Source organism: Pseudophryne corroboree, chromosome 3, assembly GCF_028390025.1.
Source record: "Pseudophryne corroboree isolate aPseCor3 chromosome 3, aPseCor3.hap2, whole genome shotgun sequence".
NCBI lineage: Eukaryota > Metazoa > Chordata > Amphibia > Anura > Myobatrachidae > Pseudophryne > Pseudophryne corroboree.
The window spans coordinates 204,810,900-204,836,969 of NC_086446.1; the positions used below are offsets into that span (position 1 = coordinate 204,810,900).

Sequence of the window (26,070 nt, forward strand, 5' to 3'; positions counted from 1 at the left end):
TAGTACTAAAATTTGCACCGAGGTCGCTGGATGACTAAGCTAAGCGACCCAAGTGGCCGACACAAACACCTGGCCCATCTAGGAGTGGCACTGCAGTGTCAGGCAGGATGTCACTTCAAAAAAATAGTCCCCAAACAGCACATGATGCAAAGAAAAAAAGAGGTGCACCAAGGTCGCTGGATGGCTAAGCTAAGCGACACAAGTGGCCGACACAAACACCTGGCCCATCTAGGAGTGGCACTGCAGTGTCAGACAGGATGGCAGATTTAAAAAATAGTCCCGAAACAGCACATGATGCAAAGAAAAAAAGAGGTGCACCAAGGTCGCTGGATGGCTAAGCTAAGCCACACAAGTGGCCGACACAAACACCTGGCCCATCTATGAGTGGCACTGCAGTGTCAGGCAGGATGGCACTTCAAAAAAATAGTCCCCAAACAGCACATGATACAAAGAAAAAAAGAGGCGCACCAAGGTCGCTGGATGGCTAAGCTAAGCGACACAAGTGGCCGACACAAACACCTGGCCCATCTAGGAGTGGCACTGCAGTTTTCTAGCGAGAGGATGAGTGCTTCCATCCTCATGTGAATCTGAACCACTAGCCATGAACATAGGCCAGGGCCTTAGCCGTTCCTTGTCACTCCGTGTCGTAAATGGCATATTGGCAAGTTTACGCTTCTCCTCAGACGCTTTTGATTTTTGGGTCATTTTACTGAACTTTTGTTTTTTGGATTTTACATGCTCTCTACTATGACATTGGGCATCGGCCTTGGCAGACGACGTTGATGGCATTTCATCGTCTCGGCCATGACTAGTGGCAGCAGCTTCAGCACGAGGTGGAAGTGGATCTTGATCTTTCCCTATATTATCCTCCACATTTTTGTTCTCCATTTTTTAATGTGTGGAATTGTATGCCAGTATCAATAGCAATGGCCTACTACTATATATACTGCGCACAACTGAAATGCACCACAGGTATGGATGGATAGTATACTTGACGACACAGAGGCAGGTAGAGCAGTGGCCTGCTGTACCGTACTGCTATATATTATATACTGGTGGTCCGCAAACTCTGCAAAACTGAAATGCACCACAGGTATGGATGGATAGTATACTTGACGACACAGAGGTAGGTACAGCAGTGGCCTTCCGTACCGTACTGCTATATATACTGGTGGTCACTGTGTCAGCAAACTGCACAACTGAAATGCACCACAGGTATAGAATGTAGATGGATAGTATACTTGACGACACAGAGGTAGGTACAGCAGTGGCCTTCCGTACCGTACTGCTATATATACTGGTGGTCACTGTGTCCGCAAACTGCAAAACTAAAATGCACCACAGGTATAGAATGTAGATGGATAGTATACTTGACGACACAGAGGTAGGTACAGCAGTGGCCTACTGTACCGTAATGCTATATATTATATACTGGTGGTCACTGGTCAGCAAAACTCTGCACTGTACTCCTCCTATATTAATATACAGCTGCTCCCCAGTCCCCACAATTAAGCAATAAGTAAAGTAAACACAAATATTTGCATCAACAATACACGGAGAGGACGCCAGCCACGTCCTCTCCCTAACATTTCCAATGCACAAGTGAAAATGGCGGCGACGCGCGGCTGCTTATATAGAATCCGAATCTCGCGAGAATCCGACAGCGGGATGATGACGTTCGGGCGCGCTCGGGTTAACCGAGCCATACGGGAGAATCCGAGTATGCCTCAGACCCGTGTAAAATGGGTGAAGTTCATCACTTTTATATATATATAGATTGAAGATCCCTATAATATGATAGAATTAAGTATAGAGAGTTATTGCAAGTACTTTGGGTCTAATCAGCAGATTGTTTCATTATCATTCTCCATTTTTTATTTATTTTTATGTGTATATGTTAACTCTGTCGATACTGTCTTGCATCGGGGCAAATGATCACCGTTGTCCCTCTTTAATTATTGTAGTGGACGGTTCATAAATATATGGACCCGATACGGAACAGTATCGAGGAGCATTCACTGGGTTGGTTGCTGGTGAATATGATTAGGTTTTTATGATAAGTCTTTTGTATACTGTTGTGGATGCGACCAGCTGCAATGTGTCCCGCACACGCTCACTTTTGATTTTGGCTTTGCTGCCCTTAACGGCTGGTGTCTGCGCCGCTGGTGGGACGCACGGTGCGGCTCACGGGTCCGGACTTCCGGTTGGGTGACGCGTGCGTGTCGCGTGTCCGGACTTCCGGCCGGGTGGTTCGCTGGCGTGCGTTCCGGCTGCGGTGCATCCCGGCCGGGCGGTGTGACGGGTCTGAACGGAAGGGAGTGATGACGGTCACAGGTGTAGCAGGTAAGCTCCATTAAGTGTGTTTAAATAGAGCACACAAGTGAACAGATTTTTTGGCACTTTATACAGGCTTATTTTGCACATGGCACTATGGCACTTTGTAAGGCTATTCCCCTGATGAAGGATTAAGTCCGAAAACGGCTGTTTGGGTGGTCTACTGTGTTTCCCTGTGCTGATCAAACGATGAGTATATGACGAGCCTTGTAACTTTATTCACGTTTATAATACAGCATTTCTTGACAAAACTACAGTGTGCTGGTCCTGTCTTTGTGATTGCGTGGACATGTGATGATATATATATATATATATATATATATATATATATACATACATACATACATACATACATACATACATACATACACATATATGCATGCAATTCCACAAAGTGGAGGGTGCACTCTCGCAGAAGCAAAGATCAGTCCATGGTTTTTAAGATCAAAGGTTTATTGCTGTCATGAAAACAAAAACAAAAAAAATGCATATTAAAGTACTCCGCCTCCCAGGCCATATGGCAAAAAAGATTATTTAAAAAAAAATACTCATTTAATATGCATTTTTTTGTTTTTGTTTTAAACACATTACGTGCTTGTAATATTCGTTAAACACATTTTTTTACGATGCATTGCCGATCTTGAAAAAGTCGACACCAACGGTTTTTTTGATGACCGCAATAAACCTGTTAGGTCCACTTGAAATTGCCGCTATTTCAAGTGGACCTAACTGGAGTCTAGTAGGAGCACCCGCTACACTGGACCTGTTGAGAGGAGAGTGCGGGATCTACTTGGGTGTGTGTGTGTGTGTGTGTGTGTGTGTGTGTGTGTTTATGTATGTATGTATATATATATATATATATATATATATATATACTACTTTTTCATTTTTAGCAACACAATTAGTTTTATTGTTCAATCTTCAGGCACAGCTGTATCAATCCGCTGTTTCAGTGTAATGAGCATTATTCCTCACCGGAAATGTCCATACCCACCAAAGTAAAGGAACTCACTACTTTTTCATTTTTAACAACATAAAATAGTTTTATTGTGCAATTTTCAGGCACAGCTGTATCAATCCGCTGTTTCAGTGTAATGAGCATTATTCCTCACCGGAAATGTCCATACCCACCAAAGTAAAGGAACTCACTACTTTTTCATTTTTAACAACATAAAATAGTTTTATTGTGCAATTTTCAGGCACAGCTGTATTAATCCGCTGTTTCAGTGTAATGAGCATGTTCATTAGCAGGGAGTCATAAATTAAACATCACATTTATGTCACTTTCCATACACTTCAGTGATTATTGGAAAATCCTCAATGGTTGCAAACATATGAAATTCCTTTATACGACTTCACATAATATGACGACATGCTCTTCCTCCATTAAACACATCATATCTGTTTAATATGTCTGTCGACTTCGGCCGCTTACGTGCCTTATAAGACCCACATCTGTCCGGCCGGATTCCCGGCGTGCGTTCCACCCAGCTGCGTATATGACATTATGTGGAGTCGTATAAAGGAATTTCATATGTTTGCAACCATTGAGGATCAATCACTGAAGTGTATGGAAAGTGACATAAATGTGATGTTGAATATATGACTCCCTGCTAATGAACATGCTCATTACACTGAAACAGCGGATTAATACAACTGTGCCTGAAAATTGAACAATAAAACTATTTTGTGTTGTTAAAAATGAAAAAGTAGTGCGTTCCTTTACTTTGGTGGGTATGGACATTTCCGGTGAGGAATAATTAAAGAGCACCCTGCATGGTGGTGAAAAGTATAAGGAGAGTGCATGTATGTAATTTGGATAAAGATATATATTTATACACACACAGTACATATATACATATTTCTTATATATAAATAGTATTTTGGTACCTACCGGTAAATCCTTTTCTCGTGGTCTGTAGAGGATGCTGGGGTCCACATTAGTACCATGGGGTATAGACGGGTCCACCAGGAGCCATTGGCACTTTAAGAGTTTAATAGTGTGGGCTGGCTCCTCCCTCTATGCCCCTCCTACCAGACTCAGTCTAGAAACTGTGCCCGAGGAGACGACATGCTTCGAGAGAAGGACTTAACAGAGATAGTGGTGATATTCATACCTGCTCACACATACCAGTGATCGCGCTGAGCCCCAAAAAAAGTGGGTCCCAGGGACCACTCACTTTTAAAAATTGGGGTCCTACCGGTCCTTTTCTGGGTCCCATCGGAATTAAGGTTCTTATTAATCTTAAACTTGTTGCAAGGTGGGGGGGTATGGGGTGACCGTGCTGCTGGGCTGTGTAGCATGCAGGGCACCCTGCACCAGAGCTGTACCTAGACATTTTGGTGCCCTTTGGTAGAAAGTGAATTGGTTCTCCACCTCCTAGAACCTAAAGTTCAGGCAGTGCGCGCCGAAGGAGTGCGCCAAACATTTAGGGGCGTGACTTAATGGAGAAGGGGCATGACCACATAATAGTACCAATTCACATTATATCACACAGTAGTGCTGCTTATGCACATTGCACCAGGTAGCACCTCCTATACGCACTGCGCCAGGTAGAACACGTTATACACTTTGCTCCAGGTAGAGCATTTTATTAGCACCAGGCAGAGCACGTTATACACTTAGCGCCAGGCAGAGTATATTATACATATTGCACCAGGTAGATGACAATATGCAGACTGCGCCAGGTAGAGCACATTATTCACACTGCGCCAGGTAGAGCACGTTATACACATTGTGCCAGGTAGAGCACGTTATACTTTGTGCCAGGTAGAGCACGTTACACACACTGCACCAGGTAGAGCACGTTATACACATTGCGCCAGGTAGAGCACGTTATTCACACTGCGCCAGGTAGAGCATGTTATACTTTGCGCCAGGTAGAGCACGTTATTCACACTGCGCCAGGTAGAGCACGTTATTCACACTGCGCCAGATAGAGCACGTTACACACATTGCGACAGGTAGAGCACGTTATTCACACTGCGCCAGGTAGAGCACGTTATACACATTGCGCCAGGTAGAGCACGTTATTCACACTGCGCCAGGTAGAGGGGCAGAGAGATAGGGGTGTGAGGAGGTTACACTGGGCTGAGTTGGGGAGGGGAATCAGTGTATCTGGACTGACAGGGTGGTTCTTGATGGGAGGGCAGTGAGATAACACAGTGGGCTGGTTGGGGAGGGAAGGTAGAAACACTGGGCTGGCAGGGTCAGTAATGGTGGGGGGACACTGGGCTGGCAGACACTGTTAAGGCAGCATTGGCCTGCTGCTGTTCAGTTTCTGCCTGGCTCAGCACAGCACTCACACCCCTTCCCCAGTGTCCCTGCATCCTCAGACCCCAGCTAAATTACCTCTGCACTGCCAGCTCTGCAGAGATCTGTTCCCAGGTGGCGGGTCCGGCTTGCTTCATCACTCTGCTGGGTGATGTCATCTGGCGGCGGCTCCGGCACCTCCCGTATCATCAGTAATCGTGCGTCGCGGACTGACAGGGAGAGTGTGACAAGTGTGGATCTAGCCCCGGAGCGCCGCGCTGCGGCTTTCCGTGGCTTGGCGATAACGGCTCAGTCCTCTCAGCGTGTTAACAACTCCCGGCACCGCCAGCATCTTCCCGCCCAGCAGCAGCTGCCGCCTGACACACTTCTGACCAATAACGTCAGAGAGCAATTCCAACGGAGCGCGTCCCCGGGGACCCGCCCATTCTTAAAAAGTGAGTCCCCAGTCTTCATTTTGGGGTAAAAAACGCGCTATAGCGCGTTTTTGCGATCACTGCATACAAGGCACGTCAAGACAACTAGCTTGAAATACTCAGCAACAGCTGAAACATTACTTACCAAGTAACAATGCAGTACTCAACTAAAACGAAGTTGTACTAAACCACTTAACAATAGGAGGAAAACGAAGCCCAGCATCCTCTACGGACTACAAGAAAAGGATTTACCGGTAGGTACCAAAATCCTATTTTCTCTTACGTCCTAGAGGATGCTGGGGTCCACATTAGTACCATGGGGATGTACGAAAGCTCCCAGAACAGGAGGGAGAGCGCGGAGGCTCCTGCAGGACTGATTGACTGAACTTCAGATCATCAGAGGCCAAAGTATCGAACTTGTAGAACTTTGCAAACGTGTTTGACCCAAACCAAGTTGCAGCTCGGCAAAGTTGTAAAGCCGAGACACCCCGGGCAGCCGCCCAGGAAGACCCCACCTTACGAGTAGAGTGGGCCTTAACAGATTTTGGACACGGCAGTCCTGCCGTAGAATAAGCGTGCTGGATAGTGAACCTAATCCAGCGAGAAATAGTTTGCTTAGAAGCAGGACCCCCAATTTTCTTGGGATCATATAGGACAAACAGAGAGTCCGACTTACTGTGATGAGAAGTTCTCTTCACATATATCTTCAGAGCCCTTACAACATCCAAGGACTTTGAAGTAATTGAGGAGTCAGTAGCCACTGGCACCAAAATAGGTTGGTTGGTTGATATGATGTGCAGACACAACCTACGGAAGAAACTGCTGACGAGTCCGGAGCTCAGCTCTATCTTCGTGGAAGATCAAGTAAGGGCTTTTACAGGATAAAGCCCCCAGCTCGGGGACACGTCTAGCAGAAGCTAAGGCCAACAAAGCGACCGCCTTCCATGTAAGAAACTTGAGCTCCACCTCCTGTAGAGGCCCAAACAAATCCGACTGGAGGAACTGCAACACCACGTTAAGGTCCCATGGCGCCGTAGGCGGTACAAAGGGAGGCTGGATATGCAGAACTCCCTTCAAAAAGGTCTGAACCTCAGGGAGGGTAGCCAATTGCTTCTAAAAGAAAATAGGGCTGAAACTGGACCTTCACAGATCCCAACCTCAGACCCATATCCACTCCTGCTTGCAGGAAGAGGAGGAAACGTCCCATTTTGACGTTACCCCTTTCCTAGCCTGTATGAGGGTAGGAATAACTTTCTTCGGAATACCCTTCCGAACACCCTTCCGAACAAGAATCAGGCGCTCAACTTCCATGCCGTCAAATGTAGCCGCGGTAAGTCTTGATAGACGAACGGCCCCTGCTGCAGCACATCCTCCCGAAGAGGAAGAGGCCTCGGCTCTTCTTGCAGTAGATTCAGAAGGTCAGCGTACCAAGCCCTTCTTGACCAATCTGGGTCAATGAGGATCGCTTGAACCCTTGTTCTCCTTATCAGCTTTAGGATTCTTGGGATGAGTGGGGGTGGTGGAAACATGTAGACTGACTGGAACACCCACGGAGACACCAGGGCGTCCACAGCCACTGCCTGTGGGTCCCTCGACCTGGAACAATAATGCAGAATTTTCTTGTTGAGACGAGAGGCCATCATGTCTATTTGGGGCAATCCCCAAAGATCTGTTATTTCCTTGAAAACCTCCAGATGGAGTCCCCACTCAACTGGATGGAGATCGTGTCTGCTGAGAAAGTCTGCTTCCCAGTTGTCTACTCCCGGAATGAAAATGGCTGACCGCGCCCAATGCGTGTTTTTCTGTCCAGAGGAGTATTCTGGTCACCTCTGACATTGCCGCTCTGCTCTTCGTTCCGCCCTGTCAGTTTATGTAAGCCACTGTCGTTACGTTGTTCGACTGCACTTGGATGGCCCGATTTCTTAGAAGAGGGCCGCCTGCAGAAGACCGTTGTAGACGGCTCTTAGTTCCAGGATGTTGATGGGCAGGTCAGCTTCCAGACTTGACCACCGTCCTTGGAAGGTTACTCCTTGACTGCTCCCCAGCCCCAGTGGCTCGCATCCGTTGTTAGCAGGACCCAGTTCTGAATCCCGAATCTGCGGCCTTCTAGAAGGTGAGGCAATTGGAGCCACTAGAGGAGAGAAATCCTTGCCTTTGGCGACAGACGAATTCTCTGATGCATGTGGAGGTGAGATCCCGACCACTTGTCCAGGAGATCCAGTTGGAAGGGCCGAGCTCGGAACCTCCCGTACTGGAGAGCCTCGTAGGAGGCCACCATCTTTCCCAGTAGGCGATTGCATTGATGAACCGACACCCGGGGAGGCTTCAAGACATCCCGGACCATGGATTGGATCACCAACGCCTTGTCCTGCGGAAGAAACTCCTTCTGCACTTCCGTATCCAGGATGCTTCCCAGAAATGACAATCTCTGGGTTGGTTCCAAATGTGACTTTGGCAAATTCTGGAATCTGGAGCAGTCGCGTTGTGATAACAGTGGACTGCAGCAGCTTCTCCTTGGACGATGCCTTTATCAGGAGATCGTCCAGATAAGGAATGATGTTCACACCTTGCTTGCGGAGTAGCATCATCATTTCCGCCATCACCTTGGTAAACACCCTCGGTGCTGTGGAGATGCAGGGCCTGGAACTGAAAATAACAGTCCAGCAATGCGAAGCGGAGATGAGCCTGATGCGGCAGCCAAATTGGAATGTGAAGGTACGCATCCTTGATATCCAGTGATACCATGAATTTCCCCTCTTCCAGACCTGATATCACCGCCCTGAGAGACTCCATCTTGAACTTGAACTCCTTTAGAAAGGGGTTCAACGATTTTAGGTTCAGAATGGGCCTGACCGAACCATCCGGTTTCGGTACTACGAAAAGGTTCTAATAGTAACCCTTTGTCAGCATGTGAGGTGGTACCGGCACAATGACTTGTGCCTCCACCAGCTTTTGGACAGCGTCTTGAAGCACTGCTGTCCTCCAACAGAGGCGGTAAGCCCGACTTGAAAAAACGATGAGGAGGGAGACTATGAAATTCGAGCCTGTATCCCTGTGATACAATACCACCCAGGGATCCAGGCCGGACGATACCCAGACATGACAGAACTGTCTGAGTCTCGCTCCCACAGGCCCCACTCCGGGCCTTTCCCCGTCCACCATCATGCAGAGGACTTTGGGGTACCTGAAGCAGGCTTTTGTTCTTGGGAACCTGCGGCGGCAGGCTTCTTGGATTTAACCTTACCACCCCTGAAGAAGGTACTAACTAGATGATTTGGCCTTTCTGGACTTGTTGGGCCGAAAGGCTTGCTGCGTAGCTGAGGAGAAGGATCTATTCGGAGCAGGTGCTGCTGAGGGAATATATGGAAACTTACCCGCTGTAGCGGTAGATATCCACGCGTCTAGGGCTTCCCCAAAGATAACCTGGCCTGTATAGGGCAGCGATTCCACGCTTTTTCTGGATTGCGCGTCGGCCGACTACTTGCGGAGCCACAGTCCCCGACGAGCTGAAACAGACATGGAAGAAATTCCCGCAGCTATGAAACCCAAGTCTTTCATGGATTCTACCATAAAACCTGCAGAATTATGAATGTTGCGCAAATACAGTGCAACGTCATCCCTATCCATCGTATCCAAATCCTCCATTAAGGAAGCCGACCACTTCACTATTGCCCTTGCAATCCATGCACTAGCAATAGTGGGACGCAATATGGCCCCTGTACACTGATTTCAGAGTATTATCAGTTTTCCTATCTGCCGGCTCCTTTAAGGCGGTAGATCCCGGTACCGGTAAAACCACATTCTTTGAGAGTCTGGATACAGATGCGTCGGTTTTCCCACTTTTCCTATCATCCTCAGGGAAAGTTAAAGCTACCAGAATCCTCTTAGGGATCTGAAATTTCTTTTCAGGATTCACCCAGGCCTTTTCAAATATAGTATTCAGCTCCTTTGATGCAGGGAAGGTTAGCGAGGCTTTCATGTTTTCAGTGAAGAAAGTCTCCTCAACCTGCTCAGGTGTGGTATCATTAACATTTAACACATCCCTGATAGCCTCTATCTACAACTGCACCCCCCTTGCAAGAGATGCGGACCCCCGCAATACATCCCCATCACCGTCTAGTGTCAGAATCGGTATCCGTGTCGTCTTGTTGTACCTGCACAAGCGCACGTTTGTGGGGGTATATAGAGGGGTGACCTGAGGTACCTGATAAAGGCCACACAGCCATAGAGGACTGCAATACCTGGGTTGAGGATTCATTGCTGTCAACCCTGTCAGAAATCTGAGAAATCCAAGTCTTGATAGAGGAAAACCACTCTGGTTCCCTTGGTGGAATCTGTGCCAAACCAGTGCTAAACTGATTACATGGAATGGGATCATACTGGGAGGATTAATCCTCTCTAGCATATGACACTGTATCCCTGGACATTGCTGCATGTGACCACCAAACGCACCACACACACACAGGTTGGGGTAAGACAGAGTTTCCCCCCCAAGAATGGCAAGAGAGAAACAGAGATTGGAGGCAACCCACACTAGCGCTTTCTGTACAAGGAGAACCCCCTTATCTGCGCTGACTTGTGCTCCTTAATAGGACACAGTCAATATATCAACCTCCCCTCCCTTCTACAACCCCCTGGTACCGTAATACAGTAATCTGGAGCTGCTGTGGAGGGACCAGAATCTTCCTTCAGCTACCGTATGCAGGAAAATGGCGCTGGAATTCTGCAGGGTCCGCTCTGAAGAGAAGCTCCGCCCCCTTCATGGCGCTGTCTTCCCTCTCTTCAGAAGTTTAAACTGGCCTGAGGATTGTGCTGGCTGGAATCCCTTGACCCCGACAGGCTTGCCGACCAGTGTGAGGGGTAGGCGCTGGCCTAGGGCGCCCCTCACAGCGCTGCACTGTGTGCCTCTGGTACCGTCCAGGAGCGCGGTTAATACCGCGCTCCATCCCCTGTTGCCGACATCTTCACACCGGGCCCCCACTTGCTAGGGAGGTCGGTGACTAACTCACCACATGCTTCAGCTCTGTAAGGGGTCGGCGGCATGCTGCTGGGGTGAGCAGTTCCCCTGCGGCGGAGAACGATCAGCCCCTCTGGAGCTCAGTGTCCAGTCAGCGGAGTCAGTGCCTCAAACCCCGCAGGGCGGACACTGCTCCACCCCTTAGTCCCACGCTGTAGGGAGGCTGTTGCCAGCAGCCTCTCTGTAAAATAAAAAAACTCTAAACTAAACTTCTTTAGGAAAGCTCAGGAGAGCTCCCCTAGCTGTGACCGTCTCCTCCGGGCACATTTTGTAAACTGAGTCTGGTAGGAGGGGCATAGAGGGATGAGCCAGCCCACACTCTCAAACTCTTAAAGTGCCAATGGCTCCTGGTGGACCCGTCTATACCCCATGGTACTAATGTGGACCCCAGCATCCTCTAGGACGTAAGAAAAAATAGATTTAAATGTGTATATCAGTACTGTGTGTGTATAAATATATGCACACACAGTACATACATACACATTTAAATCTCTCTCCCTCTATCTATATATATATATATATATTGTAAATTTCCAATTATTTCGAAATAAACATTTCAAATGCCAGCGTTAATATATGCTGCAGACGCATGGCGCATCTTATTACCATATACGATAAAAGTGCGCTGTACGTCACAAACGCTACATCCCTTAAGAGAAAGCAAGCACACGCACACATTGTAAGCTGAGGTCCAACGCTCGCTCAGAGATGTATATATTTGATAATAAAAGGGTATGCATACAATATAACACATGTACAGTATATATATGGTTACAGAGTTATAATTACACAAGACATAAGGATTAGATACAGCCAGCATACTTCACCCTGTCCCTCAATGCACCGTCCTCTCCATCTTTTAAATCTGCACCCACAGCAACAAAAAAAACAACTTCTTAGGTGAGGGAAAATACCTATGTACTGTATATTGGGGGAGGTACATGTCTGGGACTGAGTCCTCTGTTATTGGTCCAGGGGAGGGAGATCTCTCATCTGTCACGTGCTCAGTGAGAACCTGCTTTCATCTGTGAAGAGCACAGGGCGCCAGTGGCGAATTTGCCTATCTTGGTGTTCTCTGGCAAATGCCAAACGTCCTGCACGGTGTTGGGCTGTAAGCACAACCCCCACCTGTGGACGTCGGGCCCTCATACCACCCTCATGGAGTCTGTTTCTAATCAATTGAGTAGACACATGCACATTTGTGGCTTGCTGGAGGTCATGTTGCAGGGCTCTGGCAGTGCTCCTCCTGTTCCTCCTTGCACAAAGGCAGAGGTAGCGGTCCTGCTGCTGGGTTGTTGCCCTCCTACGGCCTCCTCCACGTCTCCTGATGTACTGGCCTGTCTCCTGGTAGCGCCTCCATGCTCTGGACACTACGCTGACAGACACAGCAAACCTTCTTGCCACAGCTCACATTGATGTGCCATCCTGGATGAGCTGCACTACCTGAGCCACTTGTGTGGGTTGTAGACTCCGTCTCATGCTACCACTAGAGTGAAAGCACCGCCAGCTTTCAAAAGTGACCAAAACATCAGCCAGAAAGCATAGGAGCTGAGAAGTGGTCTGTGGTCACCACCTGCAGAACAACTCCTTTATTGGGGGTGACTTGCTAATTGCCTATAATTTCCACCTGTTGTCTATTCCATTTGCACAACAGCATGTGAAATTGATTGGCAATCAGTGTTGCTTCCTACGTGGACAGTTTGATTTCACAGAAGTGTGATTGACTTGGAGTTACATTGTGTTGTTTAAGTGTTCCCTTTATTTTTTTGAGCAGTGTATGTGTGTGTGTGTGTGTGTATATATATATATACATATATACATATATACATACAGCGGGCTGGTGCGGCACTCCAAGCGACTGTCACAAATAGGCAAAAGGGTCCTCGGTGTAGACAACGTTTCAAAGCAGTTTAATATAGCTTTTTCATCAGGTCATATACAACAAACAGAGTGTACTCACCTAAATACCCAGCGTGTGCGTCGCTCACCACTCGCTTCCGGAGCTCAGGGACCCGCCAGGCTCGTCGGCGCTATGTGGTGACGTAATCGGCAAGTGCCCATCACCATAGAAACAAACGATACATAAGGAAGCTGTGTGCTATATTCATACACATGGAAACCGACACATAGATGGACAACTGGCATCTGGCCAAAGCTTAATGAACATTTGCACAGCAGAATATTAGTACAAGTCAAAAGAAATTCATATGATAAAGCAAAACCTACAAGTACATTAATCGGCTAACTGAGCACTAACTCACGAGCAAGTGCTGCTCATAAATCACTAGCGCCCTATATAGGTATTTAGACTTAAACAGATATATAGTTATCAAATGAATTTGAATACTATCATACATTAGGTAACTAATCTTTTAGGGACATTGCATTCCTCACAATAATGCATGCAGACCTAGCTGTTCGTTTAGACCCCTTGGATCGAGAGTCCCCAGCCGGTGGATCCACCTGACCTCACATTCCAGTAATTTATGTCCCCGGTCACTCCCACGTATAAGGGGGGGGACATGGTCTATCATGCGGTAGCGTAATGCCGCTAATGGATGCCGTGCCATCATGAAGTGTCGAGCGACCGGCTGGTCGCTAGAACCCTTCGTGATAGCAGATTTAATTGCCGACCTGTGGGCTGCCATACGTTCCTTGAACATGCGTTCGGTCTTACCAATGTATGACAGCCCACAGGGGCAGAGAAGCTGATACACAACAAATTTCGAAGAGCATGTCAAGGTGAAATTAATAGTCAAAGAACGACCAGTAAGGGGATGCTGAAAGGTCCTACCACCAATCATAAATTGACAGGTGACACAAGTACAGCGGATACATCCGCGAGGATTAGAATGCATATTGATTTGGGGTTTAGGTGTAATATCTGATTTAACCAGAATATCCCTTATGTTGCGCCGCCGAGTATAACAAGACATAAGGCGTGTTTCATGAAGATTTAGTTCTGGATCCGATTGTACAATGTTCCAGAGTTTTTTAGACACCTGGTTAATTTCCCTACTGGCGGGGCTGAATTGACCTACCCATGGAATAATTTTGTCAGCTTTAGGGCATCTAGGTTCCTGTTGTAATAATTGGGCTCGATCTAATGCCATAACTTTTAGTTTTGCTTGTTGAAGTAACTGCATAGGGTAACCTCTACAACGAAATGTATCAATCATGGTAGACATTTGTGCCTCAGCTAGCTCGGGATCAGATGTGATCCGCCGAATTCGTAGTAGTTGGGAATAGGGCAAACCCCGTTTCAATGATGGGGGATGAAAGCTAGCGAAATGCAGAAGATTATTTCTATCAGTAGGTTTACTAAACAGTGATGTGTGAACATAGCCATCATTGATAGATATGTTCACATCAAGGTAATGTACTGATTGTTCACTCATGGTATAAGTAAATTTCACCTGATGATTCTTATCATTATGGGTATCAATGATCTGTTTCAATCGTTCAGGGCTACCCTTCCATATAATGAGTAGATCATCTATGTAGCGGTAATAACTGATGATATCAGTGGCTATCGTAGGGTCATCAAAGAACACCTCCTGTTCAACTTGGAACATGAAGATGTTCGAGTACGATGGGGCCACAGGGGACCCCATCGCACACCCCGTTTGTTGCAAATAAATTTTGCCGTCAAAAGAGAAAAAATTTTTGGTTAGAATCATATACAGCATATCCAGGCAAAATTGGAGATCAGGGCCTTTATACTCAGGGTGGTTATATAAAAAACCTTGTACCGCCTGCATCCCGCTATCATGGGGGATAATGGTGTACAAACTCTGTACGTCAATACTGCAGAGAGTTACCTCACCCTCGAATCTATTCAACAACTGTAATTTGCGTAAGAGCATATTGGTGTCAAGCAAAAAGCGGGGATGTGATTGAATACAGGGCTGGAATACTGAATCAAGGAATAAAGCAATAGGTTGGAACAGGGATTTAATGGCCGATATAATTGGCCTACCCGGAGGTTTTACTAAAGATTTATGAATTTTTGGGGTAGTATAGAGAAGTGGCATAACGGGAAATTTAGGGAGTAATGCGTTACGAAGATCACTAGATATAATCCCTGCTCCAACCGCCTCATCCAGTCTGCTACTCAACTCATTCTTAAATAGCATGGTGGGATCAATCGTTAGACATTTGTATGTAAATGAATCTGCAAGTTGGTTATAAATTTCCTCCTTGTAATCAGACAAATCCTGTAGTACAAGGGCGCCCCCTTTGTCTGCCGGTCTAAATACAATATCACGGCAAGATGACAAACAATCTAAGGCTGTTTGTTCAGCTCTACTAAGGTTATTTCTAATTGCCGGTGGAGTGGAAATACATCTATCAGTCTCAGACTCTAACAGTCTCATAAATGTCCGGACAGATGCATTATGTGACTGGGGTTCAAAAGTAGACTTGGGCAGAAGGTTCTTAAGTTTAGGGGGGATATCTGAAGGTTCATCAGGCGCAGCAGGATGTCTAGTGAAATGTTCACGTAATGTAAGTTGTCGATGTAAGCGGTATTTATCGACCTTCCACTGCAAAGGATCTTGCCGGCAGGATGGTATAAAGGATAATCCACGTGAAAGGACAGACAGTTCTACATCACTTAGTTCGTAGCTGGACAGATTAATTACTAAGTTCTCTGAGCTTTCGCGTTCTTGGGCGGTCGCCCCACTCTGCCCCTTCCTCTTCCATTGGTGCCCACGTCTTGTGTGGTGACGTTGTCTCTTGCACCTGGGCTCTTGGCCCTGATGGCTACCCCTAAAGAGTGGGTATGTCGGGGTGTCTGGACAGTATTATCAGAATCACTGGTGGTTGAAGTGTGTTCATGGGAGGATTCCAAATCGCGGGTGCGATGGGTCCTACGTCGAAAAAATGGACGTCTATATTCACGTTTGGCATTGCCATCTACCCATTTGTAAACATTATGTTGTTCATAATCGGTATCAACTTTCTGTCTTTTAGTTGCTTTAAATTTAATCAGTTCACGTTTGTGTAGCTGTAGTTGGTCGTTAAGCTTGGTGAACCAATCAACCGTCGTGTCTGCCTCCAAATTAGCTTTATGTTTCATTTCAAATTCTGTAGCTTTAGCCTTGTATGTATTCATTTCCATAGTGGATTTCTCAATAATGAGTAACATTAAATCCATGGAACAACGATTTAAAATACCGACCCACTTACGACAGAACGAGGGGTCATTGCGTCCAATTGTGGGGGAGTTGCGCACTCTCAACCCACGTGGTATCTTCTTTGATCTGTAGTATTCTGATAGCGAGAGGCAATGATAAAAAAAAATCTCTCTTTCTTTTTAATTTTTAAAAGGTCATAATAAAGGTCCTCTAAAGATAACGATTCTTGTTGCTCGCACAATTTAGCAGAGTATAGAATGGCATCCGCTTCTGCTTCTGAGTAGCCATATAGTTCCCCAATAGGGTATTGAGCAAACGACACCCCTTGGCTACCTGTTTCACTAATTTCATTAGCCATAATAGCCACCAAGTATTTGTATTACACTATATGGCTATAGCAGACAAACAATATATAACGGCATAAGAGTGAAAAAACTTGAGGACTGGAAAGATCTTTGCAAATCACTTCCTATTTGCTAGTATCCACAAGCCATGCCGGGTGTGTCGGATTCAATATATGCAATATGCACAAATCACAAAATCCAAAGTGCAATAGAGTGCAACCCAAAGTGCTAGTGTGCAAGATATAAAAAAGGTCAATAATAGCAACAAAATCTCATATATTGCAATAATGAGAGAGGCAGACACTGAATATGGTGTAATAAAAAATGCATTTGAATGATAGGGAGCCTTGACAGAGAGTACACTCACGAGGTAGTGTGTAGTCTCATACACATACAGCAGGCAGGTCCGGCTCTCCCATTAGAATACAAAGCGCTGGGTGCCCTCACATGGAATGAATACATACAGCGGGCTGGTACGGCACTCCAAGCGACTGTCACAAATAGGCAAAAGGGTCCTCGGTGTAGACAACGTTTCAAAGCAGTTTAATACAGGTCGAGTATCCCATATCCAAATATTCCGAAATACGGAATATTCCGAAATACGGAATTTTTTGTGTGAGAGTGAAATAGTGAAACCTTTGTTTTTTGATGGCTCAATGTACACAAACTTTGTTTAATACACAAAATTATTAAAAATATTGTATTAAATGACCTTCAGGCTGTGTGTATAAGGTGTATATGAAACATAAATGAATTGTGTGAATGTACACACACTTTGTTTAATACACAAAGTTATAAAAAATATTGGCTAAAATGACCTTCAGGCTGTGTGTATAAGGTGTATATGTAACATAAATGCATTCTGTGCTTAGATTTAGGTCCCATCACCATGATATCTCATTATGGTATGCAATTATTCCAAAATACGGAAAAATCCGATATCCAAAATACCTCTGGTCCCAAGCATTTTGGATAAGAGATACTCAACCTGTATAGCTTTTTCATCAGGTCATATACAACAAACAGAGTGTACTCACCTAAATACCCAGCGTGTGCGTCGCTCACCACGCGCTTCCGGAGCTCAGGCACCCGCCAGGCTCGTCGGCGCTATATCTATATATATATATATATCCACACACGCAGGGCACGATGAATCACCTAGTAGGTGCTGTGGTTGGGGGAGCGGAGGAGATCCGTGGGGAAGGGGGGGTTGCGTAGGCGCTGCGGTTTGGGTAGTGGTCTTGAGGCGCCACGGGTGGGGGAGGGGGCGGGTGCAGGAGAGGCAGGTGTTTGGTTCAGAATGGAAATAGATGCAGTAACGTGTGGTCAGGCAGGGAGTACGACCTCTGCGTCTTAGGTGCATCAACTACTCACCAGAAAGTAAAAGGATAATGGCCTGCATCATCTACCTCTTTTATATTATTGGGCAGATCTGTGACTCTATGACCGACTCCGCCCAGCGTTAGGAAATTAGCCACAGATCTGGGCTAATATATAATGCAGGAGATAATGTGGCTTTTTTGGGGGGAGGGGGGGTGGTGATGTGGGTGGAGAGAGTATGCTGCCTGTTCGATTTCATTTAATGTTTGTTGGGCACTTTATTTTGTTATCCTCCCCTCATCAATGAAAGCCAATACCCCTCCCCATCAAAAAGGTTTTCTGTGTATAGTTTATACAAGGTGTATATGTTTATACCAGGCGTATGAGTCACTAGTGTGTCACCAAGACACAAGTAAACAGCGGGACCCTCAGTAAGAGTGGATATAAAAATAAAGTCACATATAGTATATAAAACGGGCTCCAATGCAGTAAAGTATGTAGGAGTCCCAGTATGCAAATTTGCTCTGAGTCCTATGCCAATGTTGGTTCTCAACCCAGCAGGGAGGAGGGAGCCCAGATTTCTGGATGGCTCTGTGTCTACATCAGTAGGGAGCCTCAGTGCTGTTTGTAGATGGTGGTTGCCACTGCAATAGATAGGGGAGAGTCTTGTTACACTTGAAAGCCCAGGCCGCAGCACACAGGTAGTAGCTTTCAGTGTCGGACTGGGGCATGAAGGGCCCACCGGGGGAATGCAGTGATAGGTGCCCTTTCTTAGGGGTGTGGCCAGCCTACAAAGGGGGTGTGGCCAGCCTCCACAGAGGCTTGAAATACACAATAGTTTAGTGCAGTGTAATGCAACATATCTACCATGTATAATACAAGTGCACAGTCTGGAACCTGATCCCTAGAGGAAGGAGTGGGCCCTCAGGCAGTGGGGCCCACTGGTGGTTTCCCTGGTACCCCTGTGGGCCAGTCCGACCCTGGTAGCTTTAATGATTTGGCGCCAACACACCGCTGCAGCTGCACTGTTAAGCAAACCCCGCTGGAGTGCCTGTTCATTGGGGCCATGGAGGTAGAGGGCAGTTGGTCGAGGAGATAGCAGCTGCCGAAGAGGGCCAGAAAGGAGCAATCTGGCTGCGGCCGTAGTGTGTTCCAAGAGGACAATTTGAGTCGCAGCATAGGGATCAGCAAAGTCTAGCGCACCGATGGTCTCACCAGGTGGTCAAGCTCCTAGGGTCTAGAGGGGCAGATCTATGCCTCTGGGAGAGAAGGTTGTGATGGACAACACAGAGCTCTGTCAAGTTGTGCATGCCATATTGGGCTGTTAAGCCATGCCCCCGTCAACATCTAGTTTGCATATTTGTCACATAGCGCACCCATTGAGTGGATGAGGTTGAAAATAACTGAAACTTTCAATTGGAGTTGGCTAAAGGTTGAACAGATCGTATTTATTTAAGCACTTTTTTTCTGTTTTACTCTTTACAGAACAATGTTATAGTATGTATAGTAAAATGTCAATATAATGCCATAACTCAGTCTTGTTGATGGGTTTATTTTGCAGTGTTTGGCCCCAGTATGTGAGAGATAGAATTCGGTCTACTTACATGTACTTTGCTGGCAGCATCAGCCTTACAGCCTTGTCTGCTGTTGCTGTAAGTAGGACTCCTGCCATCATGAGCCTGATGATGAGAGGATCTTGGTTGGTAAGTATTCTTGTCAATATTGTAGTGACTTTTTTTAAATGGCTTTGTGTCCTACCATTTAATGAAGTACATGTTTTTGTGAAGTATTTTTCTTTCATATTGATAAAAGATTCTTCTGCAGCAAGCTTTGGTTGCCTGTCATGCTAATTTGCTGTAAACACTGCTAGTGTGAAAGTATTTCTGATTTCATTCAGATCTCTGCAGTCTGGCATGCTTCCAGAGAACTCAAATGTGTAAACTATACAGAACTGATAAGTCCAACTCTAGGGGTTTCAGGGCATATTTTAATTACATCTTGAGGTCAGTGATATTTGTAAGTATACATTTTCAGATATGTATGTCTTTGTAATACATACAGTACAAATCTGAGAATGTATACTTACAATTATCACTGACCTGAAGATGTAATTAAAATATGCCCTGAAACCCCTAGAGTTATATGCCTAACAATGAAATAAGATAGACAGCGTGCCTTTTTTTTTTTCTACCGTTGTGTGTATTTTGTTTTAGGCTATTGGAGCAACCTTTGCGGCAATGATTGGAGCTGGTTTACTGGTCAGATCAATTTCATATGATCAAAGTCCTGGAGCTAAACATTTGGCTTGGATGTTGCATGCAGGTATGTTGGGTACCATCTGTGAGAAACTTGTCTACTTTGTTATGAAAAGATCAGTGGCCTACATTACACAGGCCACAGGGTGAGCATATCTTGTGAAATTTTTTTATTTTTTTTATTCATTTTTTTTTATTTTTTGAAGTCACATAATTAATCTGTAAATTTTACTGTACTTTTTACCCTGGCTCAATAGTCTATGGGGGGTATTCAATTCAAGTCGGATGGTGTTCCGACCTATTTAGTTGGGCTGACGGTTTTCCGACAGGTCGGCAATTCCGACTTGTCACGTGGATCGGTGGATTGGCCTCGGCACCAGAGGCAAGACGGGAAAACCAGCTGCTCCCATTTCCCAGGAATCAAGCACCAGTTCAGCTTCCACTAAAGCCTCAGCATGACAGTGCCTCCGCACCCCAAGGGATTCTTGCGGTGGGAGCTCATCTGCGTCAGGGTTACAAGCTGGAATTCAACAGTGCTCTTCCCCAACGATGTTTCAAATCAGGCTTACCATCTTTGGAGTATACATGAGTTACGCTGCAACAGGCCATTCTAAAGTTGGTCCAGTCCCAGGTCATTGTTCCCGTACCACTACTACAACAGGGAAAGGGTTACTACTCCAACCTGTTTGTGGTACCAAAACCGGACGGTTTGGTAAGGCCCATTCTCAATCTGAAATCCTTGAATCCTTACCTCAAGGTTTACAAGTTCAAGATGGAGTCCTTGAGAGCAGTGATTGCGGGCCTGGAGGAACGGGAGTTCATGGTCTCTCTGGATATAAAGGACGCTTATCTCCATATCCCAATTTGGCCACCTCACCAGGCTTACCTGCGGTTTCCCCTGTTGAACGATCACTACCAGTTCCAAGCGCTACCCTTCGACCTCTCCACAGCTCAGAGGGTGTTCACCAAGGTGATGTCAGAAATGATGTCCCAACTCCAGTTTCGGTGGGTCAATATTGTCCCTTAACTGGACGGTCTCTTGATAAAAGCAAGATCCAGGGAACTGTTACTGCTCCATATAGACCGCACTATCCAACTTCCAGAAGTCCCACTTGGAGCCATCCCAGCGGCTCCTGTTCCTGGGAATGTGGCTGGATACTGTGGCCCAGAAAGTGTTCCTCCCAGAAGACAAAGCAAAAACACTTCAGGATATCCATTCATCTCTGCATAAAGTTGTTGGGAAAAATGGTAGCCTCCTACAAAGCCATTCAATACAGTAGGTTCGATTCCAGAACTTTTCAATTGGATCTCCTGAGCAAGTGGTCCAGATCACATCTTCAGATGCACCGGATAATTTGCCTGTCACTTCATGCCAGGATCTCCCTCCTGTGGTGGTTACAGTCCTCCAACCTACTGGAAGGTCGCAGTTTTGGGATTCAGGATTGGATCCTCCTCACGACAGATGCGAGTCTGAGAGGATGGGGAGCTGTCACCCAAGGGGCTCAGTTCCAGGGCAGGTGGTCAGCCCACGAAGCCCTTCTTCCGATCAACTTTCTAGAACTCTGGGCGATCTACAATGCTCTGCTTCAGGCCTCTCCTCTGCTCTGGGATCGGGCGATCCAGGTTCAGTCGGACAATGCCACGGCCGTGGCCTACATAAATCGACAAGGAGGGACAAAAAGCAGAGCCTGCATGCGAGAGGTATAAAAAATACTCCTCTGGGCAGAACAAAATGCAAAGGCGATGTCCGCAATCTTCATTCCGAGGGTGGACAACTAGGAAGCTGATTTTCTCAGTCGCCACAATCTACACCCGGGGGAGTGGGGTGTCCACAACCTGGTGTTTCAACAGATCATCGACGTGTGGGGCGGCCCACAGATAGACTTGATGGCTTCTCACCTCAACAAGAAGCTTCCCTGGTATTGTTCAAGAACCAGGGACCCTCGAGCAAAGGCAATAGACGCACTGACATCTCCTTGGCCTTATTGGTTGGTTTACCTATTTCTCTAACGTCCTTGAGGATGCTGGGACTCCGTAAGGACCATGGGGAATAGACGGGCTCCGCAGGAGATAGGGCACTTTAAGAAAGCTTTGGACTCTGGGTGTGCACTGGCTCCTCCCTCTATGCCCCTCCACCAGACCTCAGTTTTACACTGTGCCCAGAGCAAGATGGGTGCACTGCAGAGAGCTCTCCAGAGTTCTCTGCCTAGAAGCATTTTTGTTTGGATTTTTTTCTACCTTTTACTACTTTTTCACAGGGAGCACTGCTGGCAACAGGCTCCCTGCATCGAGGGACTGAGGAGAGAGGAGCAGACCTTCTTGTCAAAGATAGGCTCTGCTTCCTCGGCTACTGTACACCATTAGCTCCAGAGGGGGTGAACGCAGGTTCTTACTGGGCGTCCACCCCCGGAGCCGCGCCGCCGTTCTCCTCACAGAGCTAGAAGTACAGAAGACAGAAGTCGTCAGGCGGCAAAAGCCTTCAGCTTCACTGAGGTAACGCACAGCACTGCAGCTGTGCGTCATTGCTCCCATACACCTCACATACTCCGGTCACTGTAAGGGTGCAGGGCGCAGGGGGGGGCGCCCTGGGCAGCAATATAAACCTCTGCATGGCAAAAAGACTATATACATGTACAGGTGGGCTCTGTACATGTATATAAAAGAGCCCCCGCCATATTTTACTAAGTTGGAGCGGGACAGAAGCCCGCCGCCGAGGGGGCGGGGCTTCTCCCTCAGCACTCACCAGTGCCATTTTCTCTCCACAGCACTGCTGAGAGGAAGCTCCCCGGACGCTCCCCTGCTTACGCACGGTGAAAGGGTGCTTAAAAGAGAGGGGGGGGGGCACATAATTGACGGTTTACATATATAATACAGCGCTGCTGGGGGAAAACATTTTGTGTTGGTCTCCAGGGTCATTGCGCTGGGGTGTGTGCTGGCATACTCTCTCCCTGTCTCTCCAAAGGGCCTTGACAGGGATACTGTCTTCAGGAAAGGGGTTCCCTGTGTGTGTGTGTGTGTGTGTGTGTGTGTGTGTGTGTGTGTGTGTGTGTGTGTGAAGTGTGTCGGTATGCGTGTGTCGACATGTTTGACGAGGAAGGCTCGCTTAATGTGGAGGGGGAGTGCTTGAATGTCAGGTCGCCGTCGGCAACGCCGACACCGGAATGGGTGGATATGCTGAATGTCTTGAATGCAAATGTCAATCTATTGCATAAAGGTTAGACAAGGCAGAAGCTAGGGATCAGTCAGGTAGCCAGTCCATGCCTGTCCCTGGGGCGCCAGGTCCTTCGGGGTCTCAGAAGCGCACCATATCCCAGATCGATGACACAAATACCGACACAGATACTGACTCTAGTGTCGACTATGAAGATGCAAAATTACAGCCGAAGGTGGCAAAGGGTATACGGTACATGATTATTGCCATTAAAGAGGTTTTGCATATTACTGAGGAACCCCCTGTCCCTGACACGAGGGTACACACGTATAAAGGGAAAAAGCCTGAAGTCACTTTTCCATCCTCATTTGAATTAAGTGACGTGTGCGAAAAGGCTTGGGAATCTCCGGATAGGAGACCACAAGTTCCCAAAAGGATTCTCATGGCGTATCCTTTTCCACAAACTGATAGGATACTCTGGGAATCTTCGCCAAAAGTTGACAAGGCGCTGACACGTTTGTCCAAAAGGGTGGCACTGCCTTCTCAGGATACGGCTTCCCTCAAGGGACCTGCTGATCGCAGGCAGGAAATTACCTTAAAGCACATTTACAATCATTCCGGTACTATTGCTCGACCGGCTATGGCGTCGGCCTGGGTTTGTAGTGCGGTTGTGGCATGGGTAGATTCCTTATCTACGGAAATTGACACCTTAGATAGGGATGCCATTCAAATGACCATAGAGCATATCAGAGATGCTGCCTTGTATATGAGGGATGCTCAGAGAGACATTTGTTTATTAAGCTCCAGAATAAATGCTATGTCTATTTCTGCTAGGCGGCTCTTGTGGACCCGACAGTGGACGGGAGATGCCGATTCAAAGCGGCATATGGAGTCCTTGCCTTACAAAGGGGTGTAGTTGTTTGGAGACGGCCTCTCGGATCTTGTCGCTACGGCTGGTAAGTCAAATTTCTTACCTTATGTCCCCCCGCAGCATACAAATGCAGTCCTTTCGTTCCAATAAAAACAAGAAGGTACGTGGATCATCCTTTGTTGCCAGAGGGAAAGGCAGGGGGAGAAAAGCTGCACACAGCTAGTTCCCAAGAGCAGAAGTCCTCCCCTGCGTCTGCAAAGTCCACCGCATGACGCTGGGGCTTCCCGAGGGGAGGCAGATCTGGTGGGGGCTTGTCTTCGGTTTTTTAGCCACGTCTGGGTTCACTCGCAGGTGGATCCCTGGGCATTAGAGATTGTTTCTCAGGGATACAGGCTGGAATTCGAAGACTTGCCTCCTCGCCGATTTTTCAAATCGGCTCTGCTGGCTTCCCCGTCAGAGAGGGAGCTAGTGTTGGCAGCAATCCAAAAATTGTATATTCAACAGGTGATTGTCACAGTTCCTCATCTCCAGCAAGGAGAGGGATATTACTCAACCCTGTTTGTGGTCCCGAAACCGGACGGTTCGGTCAGACCCATTTTAAATGAAGAGGTTCAAGTTCAAAGTGGAATCACTCAGGGCGGTCATCGCCAGCCTGGAGGGGGGGGGATTGGATGGTGTCCCTGGACATAAAGGATGCTTACCTTCATGTTCCGATATTCCCCCCGCATCAGGCGTTCCTGAGATTTGCAGTGCAGGACTGTCACTACCAATTTCAGACGTTGCCGTTTGGGCTTTCCACGGCCCCGAGAATTTTCACCAAGGTAATGGCGGAAATGATGGTGCTCCTGCGCAGGCAGGGGGTCACAATTATCCCATACTTGGACGATCTCCTCATAAAGGCGAGATCTCGGGAGAGGTTGCTGGACAGCGTGTCTCTGTCCATGAAGACGTTGCAGATACATGGCTGGATTCTCAATATACCGAAGTCCCAGCTAGTCCCTACAACGCGTCTGACCTTTTTGGGGCTGATTCTAGACACAGACCAGAAAAAGGTTTTTCTTCCAAACGAAAAGGTTCAGGAACTCATAGCCATGGTCAGGAACCTATTAAAACCAAAAAAGGTTTCAGTGCATCATTGCACGCGGGTCCTGGGGAAGATGGTGGCTTCCTACGAGGCCATCCCTTTCGGCAGGTTCCATGCGAGGACTTTTCAATGGGACCTCTTGGACAAGTGGTCCGGGTCCCATTTACAAATGCATCAAAGGATCACCCTGTCTCCCAGGACCAGGGTATCTCTCCTGTGGTGGCTGAACAGTGCTCACCTACTAGAAGGTCGCAGGTTCGGCATTCAGGACTGGGTCCTGGTGACCACGGACGCAAGCCTCCGAGGCTGGGGAGCAGTGACACTGGGAAGAAATTTCCAAGGTCTCTGGTCAAGCCTAGAGTCTTGTCTCCACATCAACGTCCTGGAGTTGAGGGCCATATACAACGCCCTGCGTCAAGCGGAGGAATTGCTTTGGAGAAAACCGGTTCTGATTCAGTCAGATAATGTCACGGCAGTGGCTCATATAAACCGCCAAGGCGGAACAAGGAGCAGAATGGCCATGGCAGAAGCGACCAGGATTCTACTCTGGGCGGAAGGCCATGTAAGCGCGCTATCAGCGGTGTTCATCCCGGGGGTGGACAACTGGGAGGCGGATCAGCAGGCACGACCTGCATCCGGGAGAGTGGGGACTTCATCAAGAAGTCTTCGCACAGATCACGGATCGTTGGGGACTGCCTCAAATCGTCATGATGGCATCCCGTCTCAACAAAAAGCTAAAGCGGTATTGCGCCAGATCAAGGGACCCTCAGGCGGTAGCGGTAGACGCTCTGGTGACACCTTGGGTGTTCAGATTGGTCTATGTGTTTCCTCCTCTTCCTCTCATACCCAAGGTGTTGAGAATAATACGA

General features: G+C 47.2%; 1 protein-coding gene across 3 annotated transcripts in view; it reads left to right on the top strand.

Moving 5' to 3' along the window:
* GHITM (growth hormone inducible transmembrane protein) overlaps positions 1–26,070 on the top strand; it is a 149,278-nt gene that overhangs the window by 66,503 nt on the left and 56,705 nt on the right. For all 3 annotated transcript variants that reach the window (XM_063958776.1, XM_063958774.1, XM_063958775.1), the window contains exons 5-6: positions 19,402–19,543; positions 20,054–20,162. In XM_063958776.1, coding sequence (XP_063814846.1) covers positions 19,402–19,543; positions 20,054–20,162 — 251 coding nt within the window. The remainder of the gene's footprint in view (positions 1–19,401; positions 19,544–20,053; positions 20,163–26,070) is intronic.